This window comes from Bos grunniens, chromosome 19 (genome assembly GCF_055505025.1).
Source record: "Bos grunniens cultivar Pamir isolate PY7600 chromosome 19, Bosgru_T2T1.0, whole genome shotgun sequence".
Taxonomy (NCBI): domain Eukaryota; kingdom Metazoa; phylum Chordata; class Mammalia; order Artiodactyla; family Bovidae; genus Bos; species Bos grunniens.
The window spans coordinates 33,702,933-33,717,156 of record NC_141183.1 but is presented as its reverse complement, the minus strand read 5'-3'; the positions used below and the strand labels follow the sequence as shown (position 1 = coordinate 33,717,156).

At 45.6% G+C, this 14,224-nt stretch overlaps 1 protein-coding gene across 8 annotated transcripts in view; it reads right to left on the bottom strand.

Annotated features, from left to right (window-relative positions):
• TMEM220 (transmembrane protein 220) overlaps positions 1-14,224 on the bottom strand; it is a 20,142-nt gene extending 5,918 nt beyond the window's left edge. Inside the window, exons 1-5 of one of the 8 annotated variants that reach the window (XM_086358860.1) lie at positions 10,686-10,886; positions 9,969-9,998; positions 5,609-5,669; positions 3,413-3,536; positions 1,505-1,564 (exon numbers count right to left, since the gene is read on the bottom strand). In XM_086358860.1, the coding sequence (XP_086214986.1) occupies positions 1,505-1,564; positions 3,413-3,536; positions 5,609-5,669; positions 9,969-9,998; positions 10,686-10,778 (368 nt within the window). In that variant the 5' untranslated portion in view covers positions 10,779-10,886. Of the gene's footprint in view, positions 1-1,504; positions 2,368-3,412; positions 3,537-5,608; positions 5,670-7,348; positions 7,477-9,968; positions 10,087-10,685; positions 10,891-14,204 lie in introns of those variants that run through there. The other 7 variants (XM_086358864.1, XM_086358866.1, XM_086358868.1 and 4 more) reach the window with 7 other exon arrangements.

Sequence of the window (14,224 nt, the reverse complement as noted above, 5' to 3'; positions counted from 1 at the left end):
GGGTTTAGGCAATGGTCATCAAAATGTTATAATAATGTTACAGAGAAACATCTAGGTGTGATGTACATTGTGATGGAAGTACATACCACCACCCATGAAGTGGTCTTGCTTGGTGGTGGTGGTGATGGTGGTGGTGATGGTGACGATGATGATAAGAAGAAAAGAAGAAGACAACAACAGTGACCAGCCTGTGCCTAAGCCTGTGATCTCACCACCAGTTTATAGGAAATATGGAGCACAGAGGAACAAGCATTTATACAGTTGTGGAAATGTAAACATTGGCTGCACAACTCAATACTGAATAATTACTGTTTTATTTTTGTGTGTGTGATGGTGGTAGAGTGGTTATTTTTTAAGTGCTTACCTTTTAGAGATACATACTGAAATACATAAAACATAAAACAATATGATGTTTGAGATTTATTTCAAAATAATCAGGATAGTGATAGATGATACAAGATTGGATATATAATAAATGTTGAAAATGGGTGATGAGTACATCTGATTCATTATATTAGTCTCTCTGCTTTTGAATATGTTTAGATATTTCAAAATAAAAAAACAAAAATGTTTTCATTACCAAAAACAGTCCTCTACTCTAATGCTGATTTTAAAGTCTACTTTTTAAAATTAAAATGTCTATACAGGCTTTCATGTGGTTGGTGTTTGTATACTGTGATTTTTCCACCTGTTGACTTTCAATCTTTCTGATTCTGTGTACTTAAGAGTTCTCTTTTGTAAGCAGTGTTTGGTTGGGTTTTTAACCTTTTTATCCATTTTGAAAATCTTTGAATCTTTATTGGAATATTTACATTTAATGTAATTTATCATATATTTGAATGTAATTCTCTATCTTAACATCTGCTTCCTGTTTCCCCATCTGTTCTGTGTTTTTCTCTTCTCCTTTCCTGCCTTCTATACTCCTTTTCTCTTAGTGGTTACCTCTTATTTTTCTAAGATTTTTTAAATATTATTTTTCTTAATTATTTTTCTAATAATCTAAGGTTTTCTCTTAGATTATTACCACATGAATCCTTGACTTATCAAAGTCTGATATAAGTTAGTACTTTTACCCTTCCCAGATAATTCAAGGACCCCAGACTGCTTTAGCTCCATTTTTTTCCCTTCCAACTTACATGCTCAGTTGTCATGCATTTTTCTTTTTCTATTACTGTTTTACAAAGTTAATATTCACGTATATATACCTCCAGTTTTATATTTTATTTGCTACTCTCTTTTCCTCTATCTCCGAGCTTCCTTTTGAGATCACTTTCTCCCTGAAGGACACCCTCTTAGACTGGCAGCTCCCTGCGATGACACAGAAAACTGTGTGTTGTGGTATTCACAAAAGTATAAGTGATCATGAAACACTGAGCCAACTATTGTTAGCTTCCCCTACAGAAAGGGAAGATTTCTCTCAAAAGATTCCTGTTTACATTTGTGTCAACATTCTCATTCACCTACTTGAGCACATCTGATTTTAACTGATGGGTCGAAAACTTACTTTGAAGAGCTGTGGCACAGGCCCAGCCATGCTGTGATGATCACGAGACCAAACAGCTCCCTACAAAATAGCAGAGATTTCATTTTTTTTGAAGAGGCTGTAAGTGAGATGCATATCATTCCATTTTCTCCCTGACACTTGATTCTGCTGATTGTCTGATGACTTCCTCCAAGATACAGAGCATCTACAATGACACTTGATTCTGCTGATTGTCTGATGACTTGCTCCAAGATACAAGCATCTACAAAATACTTTCAAGTCTGGCCATGACTCATAAATTACTTTTGTCAGACCCTTTAAAGAACCCTATATGAAAATAAATTTCATCTTATGAGGCAGATATGAACTTTATGATTGTTTCCCAATTTATAGATGAACAGAGAAACAACTACAGTCAAGAAGATAATCCCAGATTTGACCAGGCACTCTCTTCATATTGTCTTAGAGGGGTCAGTGTTAGGCAGGTTGAGCTCAAATCAGTAGTTCAAGTACACACTGTAGGAGATCAGGTCATGTCTTAGAGGACAGGGATGATTTGTCGAATGAGTCAGTCTAATGATTTGGGGGTGGGTATATGCCTCTAGCAGAAAAGGCAATGGCACCCCACTCCAGTACTCTTGCCTGGAAAATCCCATGGACGGAGGAGCCTGGTAGGCTGCAGTCCATGGGGTCGCGAAGAGTCGGACACAACTGAGTGACTTCACTTTCACTTTTCACTTTCTTGCATTGGAGAAGGAAATGGCAACCCACTCCAGTACTCTTGCCTGGAAAATCCCGTGGATGGTGGAGCCTGATGGACTGCCGTCTATGAGGTCGCAGAGTCGGACACGACTGAAGTGACTTAGCAGCAGCAGCATATGCCTCTAGAAATATTTGTTTAAAGGTCGTATCTTCCACACAGAGTAGAAAATAATTGTATTTGGCCAAGTACCACTTGGAAACCCCTCTGATTTCACTGAATCTTGTTGGCTTCAAGTAGATGGGGATTGATTCAAACCATCTGGTCTGCATTCCCATCCCCAACCTGATCTAGTTTCCAAAGATTAGGGCCTGTAACAGCAGCACAAAACCAGTGGGACTTAACCTACAGGACTCTCAATCTTGGTGTTGGCAGATGTTAGCAGTGGGACAGAAAGGAAAGGAATGGGGGCTCTTTGTGAGGCCAGGGAATCAAGGGTGGGGGGAAGCAGAGGAAAAGATGATAAAAGCCGGTGGGGAGGGGGGGAAGCAGTGGAAGAGGTGACAAAACAAGAGCCAGTGATGGTGACAGAGGGTGCAGAGGACAGGAGATGTACAAGGGCAAGGCTGGCAGAGGTCCCCCTCTGAGGAGGCCAGTTAACCGTGGAAGAGGTGGCTTGTACCAGGACTGAACCCGGATGCTGACGGAGTTTTCACCTCATTAGATTGGACTGAACATTATGGCATCACAAGGGGGGCCAAGGTCCAACTGCCTGATGGTAATATAAGGTGATGTGTAGCAACTGTCACAGAGTGTGGTAGGCAGTGCTGGGTTTAAATCCCGGCTCCAGCTCCGTCACTGCCTCAGTTTCTTTAGCTTGTAAAGGAGATATCTTCCCTGCCCCTCGAAGTGTAAAGTTAAGTCGCTCAGTTGTGTCCAACTCTTTGCGACCCCATGGACTGTAGACCACCAGGCTCCTCCGTCCATGGGATTCTCCAGGCAAGACTACTGGAGTGGGTTGCCATTTCCTTCTCCAGGGGATCTTCCCGACCCAGGGATCGAACCCAGGTCTCCCGCATTGCAGGCAGACGCTTTAACCTCTGAGCCACCAGGGAAGCCCTCCTCAAAGTATTGGGGGAGTTAAATCACCAAGATAAGGTGTTGTGAAGACACAAATTTCCCAGTTCTTCCCCATCCACCCCAAACTGTGAAAACCACCACTCACTCACCTGCCTTCCTCTTCATGCAAGAGGTTCTGTTTCTTATGAAGCAAGAGGTTGTATGCCAAGCTGATAGCCCACAGGACACAAAGGAATATGTGTATTGCAGACACACTCTTCCAAATAAAGTTACCTAAAAACAGATATCCTGGTGCTGTTAATCATGGAACCACGCCCCAGAGAAACAAGATTTCTTTGTATTGGCTTTTCATCTGCCTTCAGGGAAAGCATACAGAAAAGGCTGGGGGTTTTTTGGCTGTTGTTTTGATTTGTCCTCAAATCAAAAGGTTAAAACAGAAGTGAAAACAATACTTATAAAGTTAAGTGGACATTTATTATTTTGGTTGTCCATAATCTCCCATTCGGATGCTGACGACCTGTCTTTTCTCTGGGGAACCACCCTTCCCACACTCTCACACATGTTCCAGTGTCCCAGACGACTGGACACTAACAAGGGCAATGTATTCCATCCCTTTGGTGACAGTGATTTGTCTCAGGATGAACAGATAACCAATCAGGAGCACCAGCTCCATCCTGAGCTTTTGCGGAGCGATCAGGGAAGTGGATTCTAGATTCTGTTGGACCTAGCATGGTGAAGCTGTGACCTTTGAGCGGCAGGGCCACCACGTGGAGCCCTGGGCTGAAGTGCAGCTGATGTGCAACTAAGACTGCAGAGAAGTGTAAGTTCTGAGCCGCCACCGGCGCCTGAAGCCAGCACTGCCTCAGTGTTTTCAGTAAAGGATCCCAGTACATCTCGCTTCAGCTTATAGGCCATTTGAGTTGAGTATTTTTTCCTTGCTTGCAACTAACAGAGCCCTAATGGATACACCTTAAAGATGTAAACAGAGTTCTAGAGGGCTGTACAAGGAGCCTGTACATCTGGGCCACGGGAGTTTTCCCCACCCAGGCGGGAATCATTCGTCTTTATTCTAAGGCCCTGAGAAATTTCCAGCCCCATTAGTAGAAGCTGATTTAAAGAAAGTGAAGAATAACCTGCAGGACTGATATTCTCCACTAATAAGAAAATATTAGTAAACAGTGAAAAAATTTTTTCTGCTATAAGACACTTTTATAGAATAAAACTGTCCAATTTAGGTTTAATGAATTTTTAGGGCCGTAAAAGGTGAAGCAGCTATGTTTTGCCCCTGACTGAGGTTGGTGACCTGTGGCCCATACAAGCCAGCTATTTTAAGTGAATGTTTTATATGTATTCTCACCTGGGATATATATGTGTAAGGAGTCCAAGGAGAAAGTTATGAGACAAATACACGATAAAGCCTCTGTGTTATACAGCCATTCATTGACTCAACAAGCGTTGGGTACATGAGTTAGACATGATCCTGCTTTTAAAGGGCCTACAGTCTAGATGGAGGAAACATATATAAAAGTGTGCAGGAAATTGCTGGAGTTACTGTGATGGATTCCCTGGTAGCTCAGATGGTAAAGAATCTACCTGCAATGCAGAAGACCCAGGTTCGATCCCTGGGTCGGGAAGATCCCCTGGAGAAGGAAATGGCAACCCACTCCAGTATTCTTGCCTAGAAAATCCCATGGATGGAGGAGCCTGGCAGGCTACATTCCATGGGGTCACAAAGAGTTGGACACAACTGAGCGACTTCATTTTCACTTTCACTGTGAAGGTACACAGGGAGACTAGAAAGGGCAATATGTACTAATGAGAAATCCAGAGATGTGTTACAGACATTATAGACAGTTTCTATATAATAGTAGCAATTCAGATACATAGCAGTTCATTCATTTTGAATGAATTGAAAATCAGAAAGTGATGAACCAGAGTGGTACTGGGAGAAGGATTCGTATAGAGTAGATAAATAATAGACATTGATCCCCACTGAGCATGGAAACAAAGTTAGCAGTTTGATTGTTGCTGATTTTCCATTAGCTTAGTGGCTTAAGAAATAAGTGCAGTGACTGAAGCCCATCTCTCTCGGGCTGTTCCACATCAGCATCAGAGATGCTGGGATCCAAGTGCATAAAGCCTGTCTTAGTATGGCACGTCCGCATCAAGTTTTCCTGAAGATGGAAGGGGATGATCTAGACTGGAATTCGCCTCCTCTTAGGATCAGAAGGAAGAAGAAAGACATGGAGGGCTCCAGTTTTTTACTGGGATTTGGGCAGACAGACTCTCATTATTAAAAGGAAATCTGATGTTCCGTATCACCATTGAGAATTCAAGGTTCATACCTGTGACAAGAGGGTTAAGTCCAACAAGCAGGGTCAGAGTGGCAGGAATCGTATACATAACCTGTGAGCAGAAAGGAAATTACAGGGGTAAGAAGGATGCCCGATACAGGAGATGTTCCGAGACGTTTAGGGAGCAGAGAAAGATGACACCGGTGGTGGTCCCACGTGCCACGATTTACCTCCAGCTTTTAGTAACAGCCAAGGAAGTGGTAACCTCGGCTTTTACAGCACTTACCGTGTCAGGGTGTCATTCTACCTGCCTTCTTCCTAGACCGTAGGCTCTTCCAGGAAAGACTTTTTCATTCTCAAGCTCTAGCAGTGAGCAGAGCTTTGATCTCAAGACACAGTGACCTCCTAATCTCTCCCAAGCGACACCCACGCCTAAATGGCCTTCCCCTACTTTTCAAAAATTGCTCTATGAAAAGCAGGACTTGAGCAGCCATAATTAGCTACGTGGCCCTGCTGAGTCTAGACCCATGGGCCATCCAGCCCCATACTCCATCTGCAAGTGAGACCACAGAAAGTTTACTAACAGCGTATGGATCACATGTGCCCAATAAGATCAGGTTCTTCATTTCTGAAACTGATAACTTGGTTTGGAGTTGCGAAGACTGGCCCTGAAGAGGCCTCATTCACAGCAAGCAGGCAGATTCAAGAAAAACCTATTGCTTGTATGTTGTGGGCAGAGGACAAGCAGAGGTGGGAGGTTTATAAGAAGCATGGGGGCCTCCCCAGAATGTAGCTATGAGCCACATCAATCGTGATGGCTAGTTAGAAACCATTAGTTTATCTGGATGTTGTCAGGGCTCAACATTTTAAGTGATCTGCTGTCACTGTGAAAACACACCTGTCTTGACCCTGGGGAGAGATGGTATCTGTATTATAGACCATGTTCATCCCTCCCAAAGGGTCCCCAGTGATGACTGGAGTATCAGCAGGTACCGACATTTGCAAGGACAGCCATGCTGCTGAGGGTTAGACCAGACGTTAGTGTGCATATGAATTATCTGGAGGTCTGATTAAAATGCAGATCTGATTCCAGAGGTCTGGGGTAGGGCCCAAGATTCTGCTTTTCTAATAAGCACCCAGGGGACACTGCTGCTGCTTTTCCAAGGACCACACTTAGAGCAGTAAGGGGTTAGTTAGTTCCCCCAGTGAAAACCTACATGACTTAGCAACTGAGGGAGAGACGGAGACAGACAGACAGACAGAAATTAAACACATACACATCATACAGTATTTAACTGTGCTCTCCATAAGAAGTGTTTGGCGGAGACTTTTAAATGTGCATTTAAGTATAACAGATATCTGTGATTAAAGGGTCTAAGATCTTATTTCAGTGTATTGGAAACACATGACCAGGACAAATCTTTAAGTAATCGTTTCCCAAGGTAGCTGTGCCATGTTAATCCTTATTTAAATGCTTATCTCTGTTTTGAATGAGATTAAGGATTTTCTTTTTTTACATGCAGAGAGACTGAAAGTAATTGTTTTTAGTACACAAGTAAAAACAATGCATAGTATAAACACTCATTAATGAACTCAGTAGAATCCAAGTATAATGGTCTTTTATCTTTTTGTTGGTGGATTTTTTAAACTAAAGGGTACTGTAATATTTATTTACTATATTTAGTTTAATTGAACATATAGCCACTGAGACCCATAATAGTCATTTCTAACAATGCTCTCCCCCGTCTCCCTGCCACTATAAAAACTAAAAAAGCCAATTTGTTTTCTTACCCTTTTTAGCAGTGAGGGGCCATCATGTTCCAGCAATGAAATGTACGGAAAAGTCTTCTGGAGGCAAGGCTGATATGCAGAGCCCTTAACACTCAATATTCATGGGTACTGACCCAGCAGGATGGATCCTAGACCATAAGCCTTATTAGTAGTAATATGTACTAACTGGGCAGCAGCCTGTCTGGGGAGCTTCTTGGGAAACATTTGCTATTTGATGAAAGGAAGAAAAAGCACAGAGGAAAACTGGTTTTACCTCCTGCCTTGTTTCTTCCTACTTGCGATGCTTTTGTCTAGGGATGAGATGTCTGGAGCTGTAGCAGCCATTTTGTAAACATGAGGATATGTCGCCTACCCATTGAGGACTGGCAGAGAAACAAGCAAGCAAGTGCAGGTCCTTGATGACACTGTTGACCATTAAGCAGCTGCCTCTAGACTTCTTCTCATGAGATGGTCTGTATGTTTATAACCTGATGCTAGTCAGATATTCTGTTATTTGCTCCTGTATGCATCCTGATACAAGTATACTCCATGCACAATTTGTGGTAGAGAACATGAACATCAGTCAGGTACAGTACAAGCGCCCAGGACCCAGTAACCGAGTGTCAGTTCATCTGTGTGTTCATTCTTCCACTCTAAGAGTCAGTCTGGGAAGGACTGCCATAGGAAAGCTCTATGCTAGGTTGCCAAGCAAGAAGAGGGAACTGGCCCCTGACCCCTGGGAGCTGGCATATACAGAGCCAACTCCAATGCAAAGCAGAATGAGTTACTGCTATAGTGAAGGTTCAGAGGAAGGATGCTTGGGATTTATGGGAAAGAGGTGGAGAGATTTTGTGGTGAGATGGCATTTGAGATAGACCTGGACACCTGAATAAGAGTCTGACACAGGAATTCTCAGGGCAAGTGCCAGAAGTACTACAGGTGGACTAGGCTTCCAAGACCCAGTTGGGAAGGTAGGTTAGGGCCATATTGTGGAGGGCCAACTTAGACGTCTTGGGGAGTGACAAACGTTTCTGAATCAGGAAGCAATATGTGGGAAGAATTATAGGAATGTAAGAGATTAGAGGCAGCTCAAAGAATTAGAAAGGACCCATAAGGGTCCACATGGGAGGTAATGGGGGGTTAAACTGCAGGTGAGTGAGGATGTCTGTGGGGGTCTGGTGTTGATGCTTATATTTCATCATCCAAGCATGATGTAAAGGGTAAAATGTACAGATACTGTACAGATGAGCAATTAGACCTACACTGCTTTTTGGTGGATTGTTCTTCGTTTTGTTTTTTTGAGGGGAACTCAAAGACAGTGGTTGGAGAAGGCAATGGCACCCCACTCCGGTACTCTTGCCGGAAAATCCCATGGACAGAGGAGCCTGGTAGGCTGCAGTCCGTGGGGTTGCTAAGGGTCTGACACAACTGACGTGACTTAGCAGCAGCAAAGACAGTGGTGAGAAAACAGAGATATTAGAGATGGCTGAGGTTTTGAGCAAGGATGACTCAGAATGACTCTGCTGATAACAGAAATGGTGAGTCAGGAGGAAAAGTGGGTTTTGGAAGGAAAGATGCTGAAAAGGACCTTGTGCGTATTAGAGGACCTTGTGCGTATTAGAGGAGTCAGTGTGACGTACTGGTGGATGGATCTAGGAGTCTTTTGGAAATTCACCATTAAGCTGGATAGTTGGAACTGCAGGAGAAATAACATTTGGCATTAAGGACATGGACCAGAGTCCTGAGGAAGAGGCAGTTTGGTTTGATGCAGGGGCATGAGAATCTGGACAATAAGAATATCAGAATGTGGTTATATTTATATGTGATATTATATGTACTGTCATTCCAAATGCTTTTACTTGTTGCTACTTGTACAAAGTCAACATTATTCCAAAGCTTAAGATCATCTCATCGGTGATATTGTATAGTCTTAGATGCCTCTATTAAAAGAAACAAAATCCAGATATTTCAGAAAATGTGTGGAACAAATTCCCCCCTCCTCTAAATGGTTTAGTCAGAGCATCAGTTCAGTATATACTCTAGGTTTTATGGGCTTTAATTACTTTTTGTGAATATAACTCACTGAATTAGCAGAACCACAAACCTTAAGCCTGCCATTTTCTGGTCCAACGTTTGTTGGGGTTTCTGGGTAGAAATTCATGAGGATTGGTTCACATGACCTTGAGAGGTCTACTCTGTCTTCAGAAAAGTGTTCTTAGTTGGCCTGTTTTATTCAAGGGGAATACAGCTGAAAGGCCCTTGTATCTCTCTAAAATTCTGAATTCTCAATTTGATCCTTCTCCTCCTAATGTTTTCACATTTCCCTGGTGGCTCAGATGGTAAAGAATCTGCCTACAATGCAAGAGACCCAGGTTCGATCCCTGGGTCAGGAAGATCCCCTGGAGAAGGCACTGGCTACCCACTCCAGACTGGCGGCCTACAGTCTATAGGGTGGCAAAGAGTCAGATATGCTTGAGTAACAAACACTTTCACTTTTCCTCCTAATATTTTAGGAAAAGGCGCTTACTTTTGATTTCTACGCTCTTAAGTACACGAAGCAGGGAGGAAGGCAAACAGACACACTGCATATTTCCTGCAGTTCCCTGATTCTTTTAGGTATGGGAGAGCAGGCCATACTCACCACCCACAGTTCTGCATCCGGATCGTTCACCTGGAATGCCAGAACAGCAGCATTAGCCCCAGGCTGTCACAGTTCTATTCCAGTATTTGGTGTGGTCTTCATTCATATCAGCAATTTGCTAAGCCCAACAGGAGGACAGGAGTAAGACAGTCTAGTTGATGGGGTTGTGTGTGTATGTGTGTAGCGGGTGCTTCTGGCTGTGTGTGTGTGTAGGGGGTGTTTCTGGCTGACCCCAGCACCTGGTTTAAACACACAGCCACACTTATTTTGTAAAGAAGTGCACAGAGGCTCTGCGAAGTGTGGGCCAAGCCCAGAATGGGTGTTTAAACGGCCCTCCAGCCTCAAGAAATGAGGAAAGCTATCGCGAGGGGACCCCAGATCTTACTTGAAAGGATAATTAGCTGTGAGGGTTTTTGTTCTGCTTGCTCTCCGAGCTGTGCACAGCCTTGCCCCCGGGCTGCCTTTTTATAAAGGTACCCCGCAAAGAGACACGCGCCAAACCAGCTCCTTCCAGCGAGCAAACGGGGTCATGTGACAGCAGCTGTATCTCAGCCCAGATGGGGTGGGGGTGCCCTAAGCATCAACCCTAATTCCCGCCCTGCCCGTACCGGGCCGGCTTCTGCGACCCCGCCGGTCGGTCGGTCTACACCGCAACCCGCCTGGAGTTGGAGCCCGGGGCTCCCCTCCCGCCGCCCCCGCCCGGCCCGGGGCGCTGACCTGCACAAAGGCCGCCAGCGCGAAGAAGGCGCCCATGAGCCAGTTGCAGGCGCGCCACAGGCCCCGCGCCCCGCGCCCCGCCGCCGGCGCCATGGTCGGGCGGACGGGCCGGGCTGGGCCGGACCGGGCCGGGACAAACCGGTCCCAACGGGGCGCACGTCCACCGGGCTGGGCGGTCCACCTCTGGCCCCTCCTCCCGCCCCGCCCGCGCGCTCTCCGGAAGGTCCGGGGCCACGGGCCGGCGCGCGCCGGGGCGGGAGAGGCGCCGAGCGGGCCTCCCTGAGTGTCCCCATTCGCTCCTCCCCAAAGGCGGGGAGGCGCGGGGGTCTGCCCATTTCACAGACGCGGAGAGTGAGTCCGAGGGCGCCCGCGTGGCTGTCCCAGCATTTCACAGCTGGTCCGTGGGGGCAGGAATTTGCGCTTGAACCCAGAGAGGTGCAACTCCAACACCAGTTTTCACTAAGGCTGTCTTCCTCATATTTAAAAAAAAAAATTAGAGGACATTAGAAGGGAGGGAGAGACGAACGAAGGAACGAGAAAAAAAGGTGTGTGTGTGTATGCGTGTGAGTGCGCGCCTTCTGGTTAGTGTTTATGCGTGTCTTTTCAAAGCTCGGAAACTTTCAAAGCGCTGTAAGCATTATGGTAATTTCTTAGAGTGACGGCAGTGATATTAGCATCTCATACAGCTCACAGCTTTTCTGAAGACAGCTTCGTTTATCTTCATGGGCTTTTATTATCAGAGGTATTTACATATTATACATATTTACAATTCTTTCCCACCACCAAAACCAACAAGATCTCCACACGTTTTGCTCATGAATTTCTTATGAACTAAAGACACTTGAAATATTCACTGTTCTCCCCTTGCTTGTTTTACGGGCCTTTTTTTTTTTTTCTGATTAGTTCTTCGTGGGGCTCATTTACACATCCATAGGCCTCATCATTTTTGCTGTTCTAAAAAGTCTTAATCCCTTCAAATCATGAGCGTGTACTCCTGTGCTCCTCTCCTTTTTGCTAAATCTCCTAAAACTCTTTTAGGGTGTTTTCTTTCTTTCTTTCTCTATTTCATTCCTTTCAAAGAATGCTTAGTTCAGAAACACGGGCTGCCTGGCCCCCTTATTTGGTGTAGGGGCCACAAAGGGGGCTTGCTGTGCGCTCTTCCAGGAAGGTTCGAAGATTGGGTCTTTAAAGAGAAAATTACGGTCAAATGAGGTCACGTTGGTGAACCCTTATCCAATATGACCAGTATCCAGGAAGAGATATATACACAGACATATACTGAGGACATAGCGATAAGACAGCCGTCTGCAGACCAAGGAGAGAGGCCTCGGGAGAAAACAAGCCTGCTGACACCCTGATCTTGCCCTCCCAGCCTCCAGAATTATAGTTAGATGATAGGTGTTTGCTGTTTCACAGCCCCAGTCTGTGGCCCTTTGTTGTGATGGTCTTACAAAGAAATACAGAAAGTGATCACAGTGCCCACTCTGCCAGCCAAACAGAGGTATGGGAGGCAAGAAGGAGTGGTGGGCAAATGCCTTCTAAACCGTTGTGTGCTATACAACCACCCAGAGTTTTCTGTTCTCAGTGTTGACCAGGACATTCATGGCCATTGTGTGGACATCTGTTGTTTTTGCTGGTGCAGGGTTTACCCCCTGCCTGAAGGGTCAGCATCCCAGTTATTAGGGAGGGACCCTGTCTCCCAACATCAGGGCACGTGTACTAGGAGGGCTGACATGAGACAGGCAGGTGACCCTTGTATGCCAGCTGGCACAGCCCATCCTCCTGAACACACAACTGGGTCTGAGGTGGTGTGTGATTCAGATTGCCCAGATGCAGTCCTAGGACCTGCACTGGAGGGGGGATTGCCAGATAGCTACAGGATGTTTAGTTGCATTTGAATTTCAGATCAACAAGGAATAGTATTTTTTTTATTTTAAGTGTGTCCCAAATATTTGCTAAATCCAGTAACCCTAGCTGGAGCATTAAACAGAAGTGGGTTGAGCCGGTACTGTGTAAAGTAGAGCTGCCGGGAGAAAGCTTTTCTGAGGTTGAGTCCAGGTGGGGGAAGCAGAGCTCAGAGATAAAGAAGGCAGGTACCTGGTAACAACACGTGAGGCTCTGGGTCTAGCCCCACTGGGAACATCTCACCACCCTTCAGCTTTGTGAGTCAGCACAGTCCCTTCTTCTATATAACCCTGTGTGGGTGGGTTTTTTTTTTTTTTTTTTTACCACTCACAACACAGAATGATGACTTTAAAATCACAATTCGACAGTTAGGTCAATGCTTGAAATCCTCTAAATCCTCCTGCTGTATGTTTGTCCAGCTTTTGCAAACACAGGGAAGAGAAAACTTAGCCTGAGAAGTCATGAGAAATAAGTTTAAGTGACTCCAGTTTCCCAGAGAGCTCTGCTTGAGAACTCACTCCATTTTTTCCCTTCTCATCTGCGGTGTTACCTGCCGCAGGGAGGACGAGGTTTGGAAGGGAGCAGTGGCCTGTCAGTGCTGGCTTCCCTCTGCAGAAAGGCTGGCTGGAGGGGCCTTCACGCCGCTGGACTGCCCCAGTCTACCAGATCAGTGGCAGCGTCTGAGAGCAGGCAGGGCACTGGTGTGTACCCGTGTCATCCCTGCTCCTGGACTGTCCCGCAACTGCTGGAGGAAAGGACTATAACTTACCTATTTTTATTCCCCTCCCACAGCACCTGGCATACCTGGATACCACTGGTATCTGACAGTGAGTGGGGATGCCTTGAGATGTAAGGATATTGCTGAAAGCTGGGTTTGATGGTGGTGGTTCGGGGTGGGTGGGGAGAGGGGCACATACTGGTTAACAGGTATTGGGCCTGCTGGCTCAGGCAGTCATCTGAGCACTTTATTTAGGTTAACTCATTTCATGTCCACAACAGATCAATTACATAGACACTGCTATTACCCCCATTGAATGGATGAAGAAACCGAGGCATAGACTAGCCTTTGAATACACTGGTTGAGAAAGACCCCAGCTCTCTGTGCTTTGAGTCAGAACTGGATATCTCCAAGCCAGTGCGGAGGTTTCTTCTGGGTTTGTGGAAGCCGTGGTCTGGGTGGGGCCAAGGCTCTCTCACCCGTGAGAGAGAAGTAGCTGCTCCTGCCGCGTAGCCTGGGGAGGAGACCTTGAGACACAGGCAGGAGGGACCGTCCCTCAGGGCCTGCTTGGAGCCATCTTCCTTATTTCATAGATATTTTCAAGATCAGAGAGATTTTCCACCCAGACCTTGACTTGCAGAGCCTGATTAAACGAGGCTACATATGGAGGTAAGTAGGTAGGACTTCTCTGGTGGCTCAGATGGTAAAGCGTCTGTCTACAATGTGGGAGACCTGGGTTCGATCCCTGTGTTGGGAAGATCTGCTGGAGAAGGAAATGGCAATCCACTCCAGTATTATTGCCTGGAAAATCCCATGGACAGAGGAGCCTGGTAGGCTACAGTCCATGGGGTCGCAAAGAGTCGGACATGACTGAGCACCTTCACGTACTTACTTACTTAGGTAGGTCTTTGCAGCC